Genomic DNA, 16,579 nt, shown 5'->3' on the forward strand with positions numbered 1-16,579 from the left:
TTTTTGCATTAAGGGATTAACCACTGAAAATTACTGCAAAACCTCCTTCCACTGACCGATTATCTATACTTGCCTGCCCTGTTAAAGGCTTGACATCTCATGATCCCTAAACTTAGTCATATTCAGCCTTCTCCAACAAATAAAACTATTTTAATTCATGCATCTACCACCAGCTGAATTGAAAAAAATAATTTTACTGTCAGATATTTACAAACTACTTTTATTTACTTCTGTTCATTTTAATCAAGGCTTTGAATCATTTTGTTTGTGGGCATTACTATAAAGACTGATACAAATTACTTATATTCTTTACACACAAAATCATTTATTCAGAAATAAATTACAGCACCCTTCACCAGAGTTTCGATCAAATACATTCAAACTGCACTGGAAGTAATCCACTGGTTTATAAAAAATATATATATGAACTGCATTGGGGCTATAGATAGGCCAATGTGTGAATTGTATTTTCCCATTTAGTCAGTCAGCTACTCAAAAACTACATCTACCATTAAAAAAAATACAGAATTTGTATAAACTACACTGAAAAAAATGGCACTGATTTCTTCAGTTAATTTGGTTTTATGTATAAAAGCAACAGAAACACAAGTGAAAAGCCGTATTGGAAATAAGAAAATTATAAGTATAGAAATTTCATGAATTTTCACTGTTTGGGAATCTACACAAAAGTCTGAAAATATTGTGAATCTGAGAAAAATACTGTCAGAAAATGAACATTAAAATTTAAATTAGGAATTTTTTCTTTGTTAATGTCTGTGTTATAAAAAGAAAGAGATTCAGATTATTAATATTTGTTCTTGAAATGCTAAAACCATTTAATGCTATATACAACTGTAGCCAAATGATCAGTATGAAAGTACAGGGTTATTCACACCACATATTCATATCCACTTGATACCAATGTGGATATGAAAATACATCAATTTTCTTGTCTGCTAGACTCCTCTGACTCCATGTTGCCATCCTGGAGTATAAAAAATATATATATATTTTTTACATATATATATCTCCAGTTGAGTAAGCATTAACTTATCCACAGATAGTAAGTAAGGTGAGGTGCAGTAAACTTTTTATTGTAATTTTCATGGAGTGCTTCACATGAATTGGTTGTCCTCTCTGAATTCACTTTAAAGGAAGCCCAAATGTTTTATGAAAATTTGGTAGTATCATCAATGTAATTATACACCAAATAATCTGAGAAGTATGAACTGTTTCGGTCATCCCTTGCTCTCTAGTATTTCTGCAGGATCCAAAAGCAGCAGATCAAACATTCACTTCAGCCAGTTTCCAATTTCAGAAGAACAGTTTTGACACTCTTAAGAAATGTCCAACAGTTGAAGTTGATATTGGTTGTTTTATATTTAAAGGAAGTAAACAAAATACTTATGATGTAATTCTCATTTACTATTATGCAAATGATAAACTTGATAAAAATATTTCGTACACTACATGAAAGTACCACTGATATCTTTTTTTTCCTTCAAGCATAAAAATTTGTGGAATTCATGCTTTTCATGGAGAAAGTTATTATATTAAAAAGTTCATTACTTTTATTAGTTTTCATCTCAGCTGCATTCTAAACATGACAAACTTCTACATTTTTGGGGAAGGAAGGAAGGATTTTCCTACAGGTTACATTATAAATTTCTTTTAATATACTCTGTCTTTGGGGATTGATCTGAACAATTTAAAGTTTCAATTTCTGTATTGGATGGTATTTTGATAAGTCAATGCAAAATATACCTCAGTACTATAAACTTAAAAGATTTGTTATATAAAAATTCTTAAGGAATTGTTTGAATGACTTTATCTTCAAATGAAATTCCAAATTTAGTGTCTCAAGGCATCCAGATTATTTATGTTTTACATTCTGCTGTAAAGCTTGCCTGTTTGCAATGCCACCCCAAACTGAAGCAAATATCTCTCTCTCTTTTTTTAATGCCTCCTGCAATGGTAATGCAGAAGAACTTACAGCCATTAATTTCATAGCCCTTATAACTTCTGGAGCTCCTTCAGTATGTTGTTTTAACCAATCTACAGCTTGTTGAAAATGATTATCTTCATTACTGAGTACATCAGTAGCTAAACCCAAAGTATATGCGTCACTTGCAGATAATTTTTGACAAGAAGTTAAAATTCTTAAAGCATTAGATAATCCAAGAAGACGAACTAAACGAGTACCACCACCCCATCCTGTGACAATTCCCATTTTCAACTGTACATACTGTACTTCAGCAGAAGCCGTCAACAAACGGAAATCGCATGCAGTTATGAGTTCAGCCCCACCTCCTATGGCTTTTCCCTGCACAACAGCAGCACTCACTAATGGTAACATTGATATACGAGTCAAAATATCATGCATAAAACATGCCATGTGGAACCCACCTTCAGGATTCGAAATGCTCTTTACAAGTGAAAGGTCAGCTCCTGAACAGAACATTTCTCCAGAACTACATAAAATTAGTCCCTTTCCTTGAGTCCATTCTTCTAATTCAGATACAATATCTGCAAGCTGAACCATCATAACACCTGAAAATATATTTTCCATCTTAAATAACAGTTTCTTGCAAAAAAAAATCATAAGCTCACCTTTTCTCAGGCAAATCTCAAAAAAAAAAACAGTATTTTTTAAATTAATATTATACAGACAGGCAGTCTGAGGACTGCATAGACAATGACATACACACAGCTGCTGCACTGGGTGAGAGTAGCACATTGCTTGCTAGCATGTTTGCTCTGTATTTTGAATCAGCACTTGTAGTTTTATGGAACTAATATTACACCACCAAGGTGCATTGTTTACTTTTAACTACAAATTAGAAACAAAAACTCTATCTTACTCTTTTCCAATAATTTAGTGAATTTTTCTAAACTAATTGTATGTAACAGTTTCATTACAATAAATTAGGTTAGGGAAATTGAGAAACAAGGTCTCATCAAGGGATCACACAGCAGACTGCAATCAATGGCACCTGGTTGTGCCATGGAAATTATGCTACCAAGTGAGTGCAGTATTATCTTTTATCTGAAAAGAGAAATATAAACTTTCCTAACCTAACTGGATGTAACAGTTTCATTAAGATAAGTTAGGCTGGGGAATATATAAAATGAGAAGCCTCTATCAAAGAACCACATGGCAAAAGGCAAAATATAATAAACTAGTTTTAGAAGTTGCCAATAAGCACATTGAGAAAGCATTTGCCAATTGAGTTTTTATACCTTTTATTAATCAATGCCTTTTTTTTTTTTTTTTTGTGGGTTATTAAAGGATAACATATACATGATGAATCCTTGCATAGAAAATGAATTCAGAAAAATCATTAATGTTGAAGTGGCCAACACATCCAGGGTTATGATTGTTTCTCACACACTACAATGTGTAAACCCAAATCTTTTCAGTGTATGGAGGTAAGTAAACATCTCCATACTGTATTTCTGCAATCATGCTATCACTGGAGCTAACCAAGTGAAAATGATGACAAGCCACACCTCTTGCCACCAGCATGACAACTATACATTGCCACTATTTTGCACAATCCTCAAAAAAACTCTGTATTTTGTGAATAGTTATATAAATTTCTTAAATAGTAGTTTTAGCTTTTTTTTTTTTAAACAGTAGTTATATCAAAGATTTCTTGATATAATGACCAAATTTTATTTTTCATTATGATTCATAGTAATTTGACCCAGTAGCAGCACATCACTTCTTATAACAGGATTAGACACGTTGAGATATTTCCCAAAATTAAATGTGAATATTTATAATTATAATTCCTTAGTCAATGATTGCCAAGCACTGTAAAAATAAAATGCCATATTCACAGTAGCAATAGGGTTTGTTTGTTTTTTTTACCCATAACTAAAAGTGGGTAAAAATATACATTGCTATAATGCTAAAATCATTAGAGCATAAAAATATGCTTTAATAATTTTCACATTCCAGTTTTTACAGACATAATGACTACATATGAATATTTATCTCAATTTTTTGTCATCAAGAACACTAAAAGCATAAAAGAAACTAAAATATCACATTTATAATGGGATAATTATTATACTTTGTGATAAAACTAACTTTCATTACCTTAAGCATGATGGTTTTAAATCTATAAAATAGCTAGCTAATGCTACTTTGGGCCTTTTAAAAATTATGAAACGTAGAAGGATTTTCTTGTCCTCTCTGTTGTGTCTCATATTTTTATGGCTAAAAAAACTGCAGCCATTCCACTGCAAGATGGAAGCCTCATCAACAATTCATGTTGAGGGAAATGGACCATAATCTGCAACACTGGTCCATGCGAGTTGGCAGATCTACCATATTTAGCAGTCAGAGGCCACTGAACTCCGGTCTACTCAAAGAGCATGTGCTACTGCATTCCTCCCGCTCCTGACCACTTGGTTATGAAGGCCTACACTTTTATGGCTAGTAGAATTTAAACTGCCTAATAAATGCAATGGCCTTAATTTCGGATGGCATAGCAGCCAAATGGTCAAACATGAGGGTGCATTTGAGCTGCCCCAGAGTTCAAGCCCGTGTGGCTGCTAAATACAGTGATATTCTATCCTCTCTACCTTGTCAACTCCTCTCATCTTATATGGCTATACCAGAATATTAAACAGAAAAATTTATATCTGCAATAAGGCCTCTAAGATTGGGATTATTCATACCACAAATTTAAACAGATACACCAACCATTTAAAACTGATTTAACAGTAAAATAAAATGATACAAAAGACTGTAAAATAATATTTACAAAAATTTTGATTATTTACGAAAAACTAGTTATATTTTTGTTGTAAACTAGTGTTTTGTAAATAAGAAAAATTTATATTACCGCTATTGCAAGCACATATGACAAGGAACCACTTGGCTTACAGTAAGGAGAGGGGTGGCCTGTAGCGGATTGTGACCAGTAACTTTGGTGGTGAGTGAGTCCTGTAGTGCCGACCGGGCTAGCCAGGTGGGTAAAGTGCCTGCCTAGCAACCCAAAGGTCGCAGGTTCGAATCCCGCCTTGGGCTTGGATCAAAGTACTACAAAAACCTTGGGAGGTGCACTATGGCCACAGAAGCCGATGCGCCAACAACTACCAAAAAAAAAAAAAAAAAAAGAGTCTTGTAGCATTATTTCTGAAGTCGTTAATGATGTTTGCTATACTTAAAGATGTTTATGTACTCCAGGTTGAAATTAATGCCTTGCTTCCTGTTTATGGAATTATCCTGAGGTGGGATTGCACTGTGCAAGATATGGCAAAAGAAGTATAGGTTTTGCTATATTATTTTAAAATAATATAAAAGTGCTGTTTTATTATATAATATATAGTGAAATCCTAAATTTATTATAACACAGTATAAAAAATAATATCTGGTAATCTTTTTCTTTCCAATTAAAATTGATATGTAAAATTTCATAATGAAGACAAGGACAGCTCAACAGCACTCCCTTATTATGCTTTTTTTGAAAAACAAAACTGACATTTTCGGGATGTAAAAGACTGTTCTTACGATACAGTGTGTTATGGTATAGCATGGAGTAATGCCAAGTAGCATAACTGGTCCATACTTTTCAATACTCATCACGGCGAAACAGTGATGATGAAAGATACTGATACATGATTGAAAACTTCCTTGTACTAAAAATGCAAGAAGTTAATCAGAGTTGTGGTTAAAACAAGATGTAGCTATTCGTCACACAAGACTCAATAAACATGTTGCCTTCAGCATTCCCAAACAAATTTCAGATAACAAAGACAAACTGGCTGCCATAACATTCATACTTAAGGTTACCAGATTTCTATGAGTTACTTGAAGGAGATAATATGCATTTTCAAATCATACACATTAAATGACTTAAAAATTTAATAAGGGCAGAAATCAATGCCATAACACATGACACTTTGGTTTCTTGTGTTATGGCATTGATTTGCATATAGGTGTGCACTTAGAATAACAGAAAATGTTATTCTAAGTACCCACCAATATGCAAGTCGGTACACACTCACCAGACATTTTTAAATGTTATAATAAATTTAAGATTCAGTGCCTTTTTATAGTGAAAAAAAAGGGGGGGGGGAGTAAAGATATTAAGAGTAGGAGACCAGCGGAATTACTTAACAAGTACAGGTCACTGTTGAAAAAAAGCCGTGATGTAGGGTTGAATTTGAAAGTGTCTGCAATTCTGCCCAGACACGATAGGAGGGAGTATATGATGAGAGCCTTGTCGATCAATTCGGCCCTGGAAAGATTGTGCAAGGCTGAAGGGGTAGAATTTTTTTCAGCCTGGACTGTACTTGTTAACAGGAGAGATTGCTTCTACAGGGATGGGATACACTTAAATAGAAAGGGTGCAAGAATATTTGCTGATGCTATCGAGGCAGTGTTAGGTGGGTCGGAAAACTGCTAGCTTGGGGGGAGACAAAGACTAATGGATTAACAGTAGCCACGGGCAGAGGTGAAAGAGATTCTTGCACTGCTTCTATTGGAATGAGCAGAAGCCTGAAAAACAAGATGCAGGATATTTCAGAGACTGCTGGAAGTCATTGCGGTACAAGTAAACACATGGGTTGTGTTAGGGTAGCTAAGAATAGAAACAGGTGCATGTATACTTGCGTGTACACTAATGCTAGGAGTTTAGTAAATAAATTTGATGAATTTGAGGTATTACTCAAAACATCAAAGGCAGATATTGTTGGGATATCAGAGACGTGGTGTCACACAGATATAAGGAATGCAGAACTGGAATTTGGGGAGTACAACGTCTACAGAAAGGATAGACAGGATAGGAAGGGAGGAGGGGTTATGCTATTAGTTAAAAAACACATAAAATCCAAGGAAGTGAAGCCAGTTGACATCGCTGGACAGTGCAGTGTTGAGTCAGTTTGGTGTGACATAAGCATAGGTAAATCAAAATTGAGAGTAGGAGTGTGCTATAGGCCTAATGACTCTGATGAGTATAATAAGATACTGTACAGGGAAATAGAGTGGGCCAGTAAATCAGAGAGTCTTATAATGGGGGATTTTAATTTCCCAGATATTGACTGGAATTTGTGGGTTGGTCACTCACACACTAGCAAGGCTTTTGTGGATTTATTGGATGATTGTTTTCTACACCAGCATGTTCGGGAGGCAACTAGAGGGAGTAATACTCTTGATCTGATTATCAGTAGTGATTCTTCATGCATTAGGAATCTGCAGATAAATGAACCACTGGGTGGCAGTGATCACAGTGTGCTGAAGTGGGATTTACTCAAGGAGGTAACTACCATCAGAGGTAAAGGGAAGGGTTTTTGCTTTCGTAAAGGAGACTATGCTGGTCTGAGACAGTATTTAAATTCTATACAGTGGGACCAACTGATGATGTTACCAACAGCAAATTCAAAATGGGAAGCATTCAAGGAACTAATCTTGGAAGCTACCAGGCTTTACATACCAACCAAGAAATATTGTTCAAGGTTCAGGCCTAAATGGTTGTCAGATGAACTAATGAGACATATGGCAGGGAAGAAAAATGCATGGGATACATACAAATTAATGGGTGACGTGGAAGCCTATGATAGATATAAGTTGGTCTGTAACCAAGTCACAAAGGAGATTAGGCAGGCAAAGGCAGATTATGAGAAATCCTTGGCAAAGGATGCAAAGAAAAACAGAAAAGAGTTCTTTACCTATTTAAACTCAAGAAGGAAAGGGATGAATCAGATTGGTCCACTGGATGTTGATGGTTCAACAGTTGAGGATCCAGCTCAGGTGGCTAACAATCTAAACGAGTATTTTGCATCTACATTCACACATGAGGAGTTATTCAGGAAGGGGAATGTCGTAGGTGAAGTAAACATTGGCAGTGAGCTAGATGATTTTCTAATAACTGAGAGGAAAGTGGAGGAGAAATTGTTGAGGATAAACATAAAAAAGGCACCCGGGGTGGATGGGATCTATCCAGTTATATTAAAGGAGGCAGCAAAGGAAGTAAGCAAACCCCTAGCCATAATTATGAGGGCTTCTTTGGACTCAGGGGAGGTACCCATGGACTGGAGATGTGCAAATGTAACCCCAATTCACAAAGGAGGATCGAAGGCTGACACAAGTAATTATAGACTTGTTAGTTTAACTTCGGTTCCAGGAAAATTAATGGAGGCACTGGTTAAAGAAGCACTGCAGGATCATCTGGACAAGAATTCAGTTATAGCTCAGACACAGCATGGGTTTGTTAAGGGCAGGTCTTGTCTGACCAATTTGATTGGATACTATGATGTAGTCACAAAAGAACTGGATGCAGGGAATAACTTTGATATTATATATTTGGATCTTAGAAAGGCTTTTGATACTGTTGCGCATGGAAGACTGCTGCACAAATTGGAGAAGTGTGGCATTCGAGGCAAATTGCTGCTATGGATAAAGGGATGGTTGAGTGGCAGAAGACAGAGAGTGGTAATCAATGGACACTGCTCAACGTGGACTAATGTTATTAGTGGAGTTCCTCAGGGTTCAGTGTTGGGTCCATTGTTGTTTTCTGTATTTATAAATGATATTGATGGTGTATCAGGCTTAATGTCCAAGTTTGCAGACGATACAAAGGTTGGCAGGGTTGTTAAGGACACTACTGATACTATGCTGCTGCAACAGGATCTGGAAAGGTTGAGCAGATGGGCTGAGAGGTGGCAAATGAAGTTTAACATTGACAAATGTAAAGTACTACATATGGGAAACAGTAACCCCAGATCAACGTATCAACTCTGTGGTACTACGCCGACAGTGGTAGAGAATGAAAAGGACCTGGGGGTAATTGTGCAGGCAGATATGAAGTTCTCTGAGCAGTGCAGACGAGCTGCAAGAGTAGCTCATGGTGTCTTGTCAATGATATACAGGAATTTTTCTAGCAGGGACAGGGATGTGATTATTCCCTTGTATAAGGCATTGGTCAGGCCACACCTTGAGTACTGTATACAGGTCTGGAGGCCTCATTTCAAGAAGGATGTAGAGCTGCTGGAACGAGTACAGAGAAGGGCAACAAGATTAGTGAATGGAACAAAGGGTTGCTCTTACGAAGAAAGGCTTAAGTTTTGCAAATTACAGAGCCTGGAGACTAGGCATCGCCGAGGTGATCTGATAGAGGTGTACAAGGCTTTGAATGGCTTGAGCATGCTCAATGCCGATGGAATTCTTCCTCTTGCTCAGAATAATCACCTGAGAGGGCATAAATTCAAATTGAGGAAGGACGGATGTCGGATAGATGTGCGGAAATTCGCCTTTAGCCAGCGGGTAGTTGGTTTGTGGAATAGACTTCCATCGCTTGTTGTTGAAGTTGATAGCCTAAACAAATTTAAGGCTCAGCTGGACAGGTATTTCGAACGAATTGAGGGGTGAAATGGGAGTAGTGGTTGTTTTTTTTTTTTTTTTCTTTTTTTTTGGCTGATGCTGAATAAGCTTGCTTTCTTGCATCATATGCCTCTACTAATGCTAATGCTAATGCTAAAGCAAAATAAAATCTACATTTTTTTTGCCAAACCTTGTATAAAGAGGATTTCTTTCTATGGTGGGAATGAGAATGATCAGTACAAGGGACTCCACTGTGTGTGTGGTAGCTTCAAACTAGCAACTTGCATGAGCCTTAAATGCCTCCTGATGTGATAACAGAGCTGCTAATGTCACTGGCTTGTGTAGTATTCACAGGAGTGTGAATACTACACAAGCCAGTGAAGGAAGGATTGGAAGCCCTTGGAGTATCTTGGAGTATTCACAGGGAATTCTGCAGAATCAGTGACTGGCTGGAATGGAAAATTCCTAGTATTGTGACTGGAGAGAGTGGCTGCTTTTAGTTTGTTATTCAAATCCTAGGAAATTGTACTGGATAGGGCAGAAACAGCTAATACTGTAAACTGCAAAAAAAAAAAAAAAGTGATGTTTTTATCCTGCTGGTGTCCTACAACCCAGGTACTTTTGGAAGTTAAATGTGTAGCCTTTAATCCAAGAGCGGTAATACTATTCCAAAATTGTAGATGGATGTTTCTTTTATGTAATTCTCTCCTCTTTGAATATCTTATAAACCACTGATTATCTTCTGATAACCAAAAGAAAAGCACTCTTAAAATAAAGACGATTTAAAATAAAGACACCTTTCCATATAAACTATTTTAATTAGTTTATTAATGTGCAAAAAACAATTGGTACAATTAAGCCCAAACAATCCCAACAATTAAATAAAATTGGGATTTCAGTATCTAAATCCATCTGTGGAACTAGGTTTAGGGGTTTGGGAGGAGTATGATGATGCAGTTTGATTTCTACAGTGGTACAGTTCAGCCTTCCATGGTAAAGTTTTAAAACTCCTCCCAAACCCAAAAACCTAGGCCTGAAGATAGATTTTGATATTGAAATCCAAAACACAGCCAATTTTATTTAGTTGTTGGGATTGTCTGGGGTCTAACTATATAAACTGTCCTTTTGAATACCAATAAACTAATTAAAATACTTCACATGGAAAAGTTTCTTATTATAAACCTTACTTAGTAGTACTCCACAAAATGTCCTTCTGAAGCTTAATTAAAATCCCAGAAAATTATCAATATTATCATCTCAGGTATGAATAATCACTAGTGTTTTCTATTTTAATTTTCATAATTCTTCCATTCCTCAAAAATTCCTGGTGATCAGTAATTATTCTCTTATTTAGAAAAGATTTAAACTAATAAGAGAAAACCAGAACACCTAATGCAAATGAAGTTTTTAAATACTGATCAAAGTTCTGCCACCTCAGATTGTCATTTTGTAGTGCACTGTTATATCATCAAAACTTGACACTAAATATACTGACATATACACACAAAAATTTTTAAGAAATGACATGGTGAATCTTGAAAGGTAAAAAAAAAAAAAAAAAAATGCTATCCTCAAATGAAAATTTGAGGCTAGTATAAATTTATCTTTTTGAAGTATTATTTAGATTTTTGAAGATTTTTATCTTCAGCCAATGATTAACATGGGTCTGAAGATAAAAATCTCAGATTTTATTTGCCTTATTAAATATAGAAATTCTGACTTGATATAGTTTTTAAATTTTATTTATCGTTTTCTGAGATTTAGAGAGATTGCACCTGGCACGTACTTTTTAACTAATAGTAATGCTAGTGTGGGAGACTGACTTCTACTGATATTATGAACCTTAGAATTGTGTGTTTTGTTTTAATTCAAGTTATTGATAGAATTCTCCCACATGATCTAATTATTATTGACAGTTTCTAATGGTCATAAACTGTATTTTTTTGAAGGATTCATTTGAAATATTCATTATTATTTTTGAATGATGAATACACAAATGGATAATCACATGGGAATAGACAGGGTGCCAAATTTGAAAATGAAGTGAATGGTAGGATCTACTATATGCATTTTTTAAAAATATTTTTAAAACTATTTATACATATAAAAGCAGAAATATATAGCACACACTTTAAATATTGTGAATTGAGCAGTTTTTTAAATGGAAAAGGCTCATAACTTTGTTTCTTTTTTTTTTTTATACATATATGGTTTTTCTAATTTACAACATAATTAAATTTTTTTTATTTTGAAAATAAAAGGTGCTATAAAATACGCAGTATTTTTTAAATATTTAACTTTTTTTTTTTTTTTGTCCTCGCCTTTTTCCCATTATTATATGGGGTCAGCATTTTTTATTGTTTTGGCTTGCAATTTTTACGGCCGGATGCCCTTCCTGAAGCCAACCCTCACCCTTTATCCGGACTGGGAATATGCGGTGGTCATTCCCTGACCTGCCACATCCTCCATATTTGGTGGGTATGGGCTCGAACCAGGGTCTAATCAAGAAGCGTGTGCTATGCACTACTGCTCCTGCCCACCTGGCTACGGAGGCGCCCAAATATTTAACTTTTAATTAAAAACCAACGAACTTTTAATTAAAAACCAAAGAAAATGGATACAGTAAGTACTTGCTGACGCCAACCCTCACCCTTTAGCTGGGCTGGGAATATGCGGTGGTCATTCCCTGACCTGCCACATCCTCCATATTTGGTGGGTATGGGCTCGAACCCCGGTCTAATCAAGAAGCGTGTGCTATGCACTACTGCTCCTGCCCACCTGGCTACGGAGGCGCCCAAATATTTAACTTTTAATTAAAAACCAAAAAAATGGATACAGTAAGTACTGGCATACTAACCAAACAGAATTCAAAAAACCCATAAACTTTTTTTCCTTAAATTCAAAAAAAAAAAAGAAAAAGAAAGTTTACACCTGTCAAAAGTCACCGTGTTTGTAATAATTAGGGGCATCAAGGCTGCAGGGTTAAACACAAAACAAAACATATCTATTTTCTCTAGCAGATGCATCAACCAACAGTTGAGAAACATACTTGTTTAGGATACGATGTAGCAGAAGGCAAAAATAGTTAACGGTCATGCTGAACCTGACAGGTGCTTTACATGTGTAATTGTAGGCAAAAATTAACTGTTCACATTCAAAACTGCACAAATAATACTTTGTCTACATTTAGAAAAAAAAAAAAACAATAAAAGTTCAGCCATTAACCTTGAATCAAAAATTAATTCACAACAATTATTTTGGAGAGAGACTTGTCAGGTCTGCATGATTATTACTAAGTTAAAGGCCATGCCATTGCATAATGGAAATACAGATAACCCTCGTACAACACAGTTATTAGGTTCCTGTAAAATGTCGTTGTGCGAAACCGTGTTATATGGGACTAAGAAAAAATACAAAAAGGGAGGGGTTACAATCCAAAAGCTAACAAAAATACACTATTTCGTTAACAAAATGTTAATAAAAATACACCATTCTAGATTTCGTGTATCTTCTGCTCTCTTTAAAAAAATCAGTAATCTGGATTTGTTTGCTTTTGCTTGATAAATCTTTGTGAATTTCATCTTATGAAACTATGCATTTTTGAAGCTCCCTTCTGAACTTTGGACTCCTTTCATTCAAGAACCTGCATTCAAAAAATAAGATTCTAATTGCTCGGCTAACTTTATGCCTTCCCCTATGCTTTTTAGTGTAAAATTTGAAAGTTTAGAATTTTCACCTGCAATATCATCATCTAAATTGATTTGATTTTACTTCCAAAGACATTTGCACCAAATCCGCTATGCCAGCTTCTTTTTCTACCAGTAATTCTTGACCGTCTTCAGTAATCATATCTTTTTTTATTTTTTTAGGAGCATCGGTGACTAAGGCCATGTTACTCTGTGTATATTGTCTATGAATTGCATGTGCCCTGGGGTCGATTTTCTGTTGGACAAAAACCCGAGTTTCCAAGAGAAAAAAACCATGCCACCCTCGCCCAAGCCTGACTAACTCAGCCACATTGTGAAAAAAAACCAATAAAAATTCCTCCCTTCATCAACAGGATTCGAACTCGGGTCTTTTTCTAGCCGGTGTGGGGAGAAGGGCGATTCTATCAAACCACGAGGGCTTCAGTAATCATCATCAAAACCTTCCACTCCTACTGACGTAACAAGTTCTACTATCACACCGATTCTGTTTTCTGCCCGTTCGATCATATATCCTGAATGAACCGACTCTGGCCATACATTTTTCCAGACACATTGAACATTGACAGTTTTTACTTCTTTCAGCGATAAAGCTATGATTCTGATACAGTGAAATGTTTCCGTGCCTCCATTACTTCAAAAGATTTGGAATCAGTTTTTTCCAAAATCCATTGTAACAATTTTCTGATGGAATGAGTTTTAAAGGTGGATATAATGTCTTGATGAAAGAAGTTGTATTAACCAAGTACAACTGTGGTGGTAGGAACATAACTTCAACGTTTTGATGACAAATCTTTTGGATGGTCTGGTGTGCTATCCAATAGTAGTCAAACTTTGAAATCTAGATTTTTTTCCACAAGTTCAACAAGTACAAGTTCAATAGCACAGAATGTAACACAGAAATTTCCTAACAAAATAAAATAAAGGGATTTCTCAATAATTTTTTTTTTGACTAGCGAGTCAACAGCGGGGATTCAAAAAGAGTAGAAACTTTGAAAAATTACATCCAACATATTAGCAGGGTTTTCCCCGCACAAAAGCTCAAAAATACCCTGTTATGCGAGGTTTACCGAAATTCTCTAACTGTGTTAAAGTGAAACCATGTTGTGCGAGGATTGCTGCAATTTATCAACCGTGTTAGAGCGAAACCGTGTTGTAGAAGTACCGTGTTATACGGGGGTTGCCTGTACCTATCATCCATACCGGGTGGACGTGCTATCCATTTCCAGGAAACCTATAGAAATGTGGAATTCTCAAAAAAACTGACACAAGATAACTGAAAAATTGGTTATGATCTGAAAGTGTTGCAATTTCAGATCACAACAAATTGTGATCTGAAATTGCAAAATTTTGCTGTTTCTTGTGTGAATATGGGACAATAGAATAAGAAGTGCCTATTATATAGTTCAGAATTAATCATCTCAAAGAGTACATGTTCCTGGACATAACAACATTCACCATCCACCACTAGTTATTGGGAAAAAGATTTTTGCCCTCTTCATAACAAATTAGGCTTAATAAAAACCTTCATAAAAACATTGGACAAAAGAGGGCATTTCTAATATGTGAAACAGAAATTTCATTGGATCTTAGTGATGTGAAGATAAAGGAGGGAATACAGCCATTCTCCGACTAACCTAAGGACCACGTTCCGTGGAACTCCACATAAGTCGGAATTTCCCTAAATGCTTATGCAGCACTTGCAAATTTGATTAAATTTAATTGAAGCAAAAAAGAGTTTGACGAACATGTAAATAGAATTATTCATTCAATTTTTTTTATCTCATGCACAGGAAAAATTGCAAAAGTGTACAAAATTACAAAAATTTCAAAATTATAAAATTACAAAAAGAGAGGAGACAGGCATAACGTCAGCAAGTTTTACCTTTCGAGCATCATTGCCAGAATTAACTCTCCAGCTGATAAGCAAGCCACTACGGAAGCTGAGGGCTGTAGAGATTTAGAAGGGGTTCTTTCCAACACATCACAAAGTTTCTCTGCAGCTGCAGAATTGGCACTGGCGACTTCACCACATACTTTAATGTTTTGGAAACCAGCGCAATGCTTGAACCTATTAAACCACCCATACTTATCCTTAATATCTTCGTAAATACTTCTTGCTTTCGCTTCAATGGCCATTGGACTCAGGGGCACTTTCTTCTAAATCTGATTTTCCATCCATATTATTAATAGCTTCTTCGATATAGCACCTGAATGCTGTTTGTGATCACTGTTGATCTTAAATGCATTGATCCTTTAACATGTTCTTTTATATGCGCTGGCGCATTATAGCCTCAGCTGCTGCTGCGCCAATAAAACACAAACAAACAAACTTTATATGCGCACTGTCCCTTAAAATAGTAGTCACTATTGCAGCAACAAGACATAATTCCGTGCAATAGATGACAAACTTTGTCCTGCTTCGTACTTCTTAATCATTTTCATCTTCATTTCTAAATCAATTTTGTTTCATTTCCTAGCACTGTCAGCACTTGCACTTTCCATTGGTCCCTTTCCCTTCACCATTGTAATAAGTAAATAGAAATGAAGAGAAGATTCTGAAAATTTATTTATGTTTTCATTATACGATTGAAGATTTCAGTGAAGGGGAACTCATTTCACCATAATACCATAACGTAAAAACTCACACAATTCCAGTTATCAGTATTATTGCAAATGCAATAAGATCAAATTTACTACCCAATTATAACAGATTGTACTAACAGAAAAGCCCAATAAACCGGAATGTGCAAATTGTTTTTATTAGACTGGAAATGTGCAAATGTGACCCCAATTCACAAAGGAGGATCAAAGGCTGACACAAGTAATTATAGACCTGTGAGCTTAACTTTTGTTCCAGGAATATTAATGGAGGCACTGGTTAAAGAAGCACTGCAGGATCATTTAGACAAGACTTCAGTTATAGCTCAGACACAGCATGGTTTTGTTAAGGGGAAGTCTTGTCTGACCAACTTGATTGGATATTATGATGCAGTCACAAAAGAACTGGATGCAGGGAATAACTTTGATATTATATACTTGGATCTTAGAAAGGCTTTTGATACTGTTGCACATGGAAGACTGCTACACAAATTGGAGCAGTGTGACATTGGAGGCAAATTGCTGCTATGGATAAAGGGGTGGTTGAGGGGGAGAAGACAGAGAGTGGTAATCAATGGACACTGCTCATCGTGGACTAATGTTATTAGTGGAGTCCCTCAGGGCTCAGTGTTGGATCCATTATTGTTTTCTGTATTTATAAATGATATTGATGATGGTACATCAAGCTTAATGTCCAAGTTTGCAGATGATACAAAGGTTGGCAGGGTTGTCAAGGACACTACTGACACTATGCTGCTGCAACAGGATCTGGAAAGGTTGAGCAGATGGGCTGAGAGGTGGCAAATGAAGTTTAACATTGACAAATGTAAAGTACTACACATGGGAAACAGCAACCCCAGAGCAACGTATCAACTCTGTGGTACTACACTGACAGTGGTAGAGAATGAAAGGGACTTGGGGGTGATTGTGCAGGCAGATA

General features: G+C 35.9%; 1 protein-coding gene across 1 annotated transcript in view; it reads right to left on the bottom strand.

The window, feature by feature from the left end:
- Window positions 1–1,695: 1,695 nt before the first annotated feature.
- Window positions 1,696–16,579, bottom strand: part of LOC150085536 (ethylmalonyl-CoA decarboxylase-like) — a 56,098-nt gene continuing 41,214 nt past the window's right edge. Inside the window, exon 4 of the mRNA XM_090373318.1 lies at window positions 1,696–2,550. Coding sequence (XP_090229444.1) covers window positions 1,874–2,550 — 677 coding nt within the window. The 3' untranslated portion in view covers window positions 1,696–1,873. The remainder of the gene's footprint in view (window positions 2,551–16,579) is intronic.

This window comes from Mastigoproctus giganteus, chromosome 5 (assembly GCF_048544385.1).
Source record: "Mastigoproctus giganteus isolate SK-2022 chromosome 5, ASM4854438v1, whole genome shotgun sequence".
In the NCBI taxonomy this organism is placed as follows: Eukaryota; Metazoa; Arthropoda; class Arachnida; order Uropygi; family Thelyphonidae; genus Mastigoproctus; species Mastigoproctus giganteus.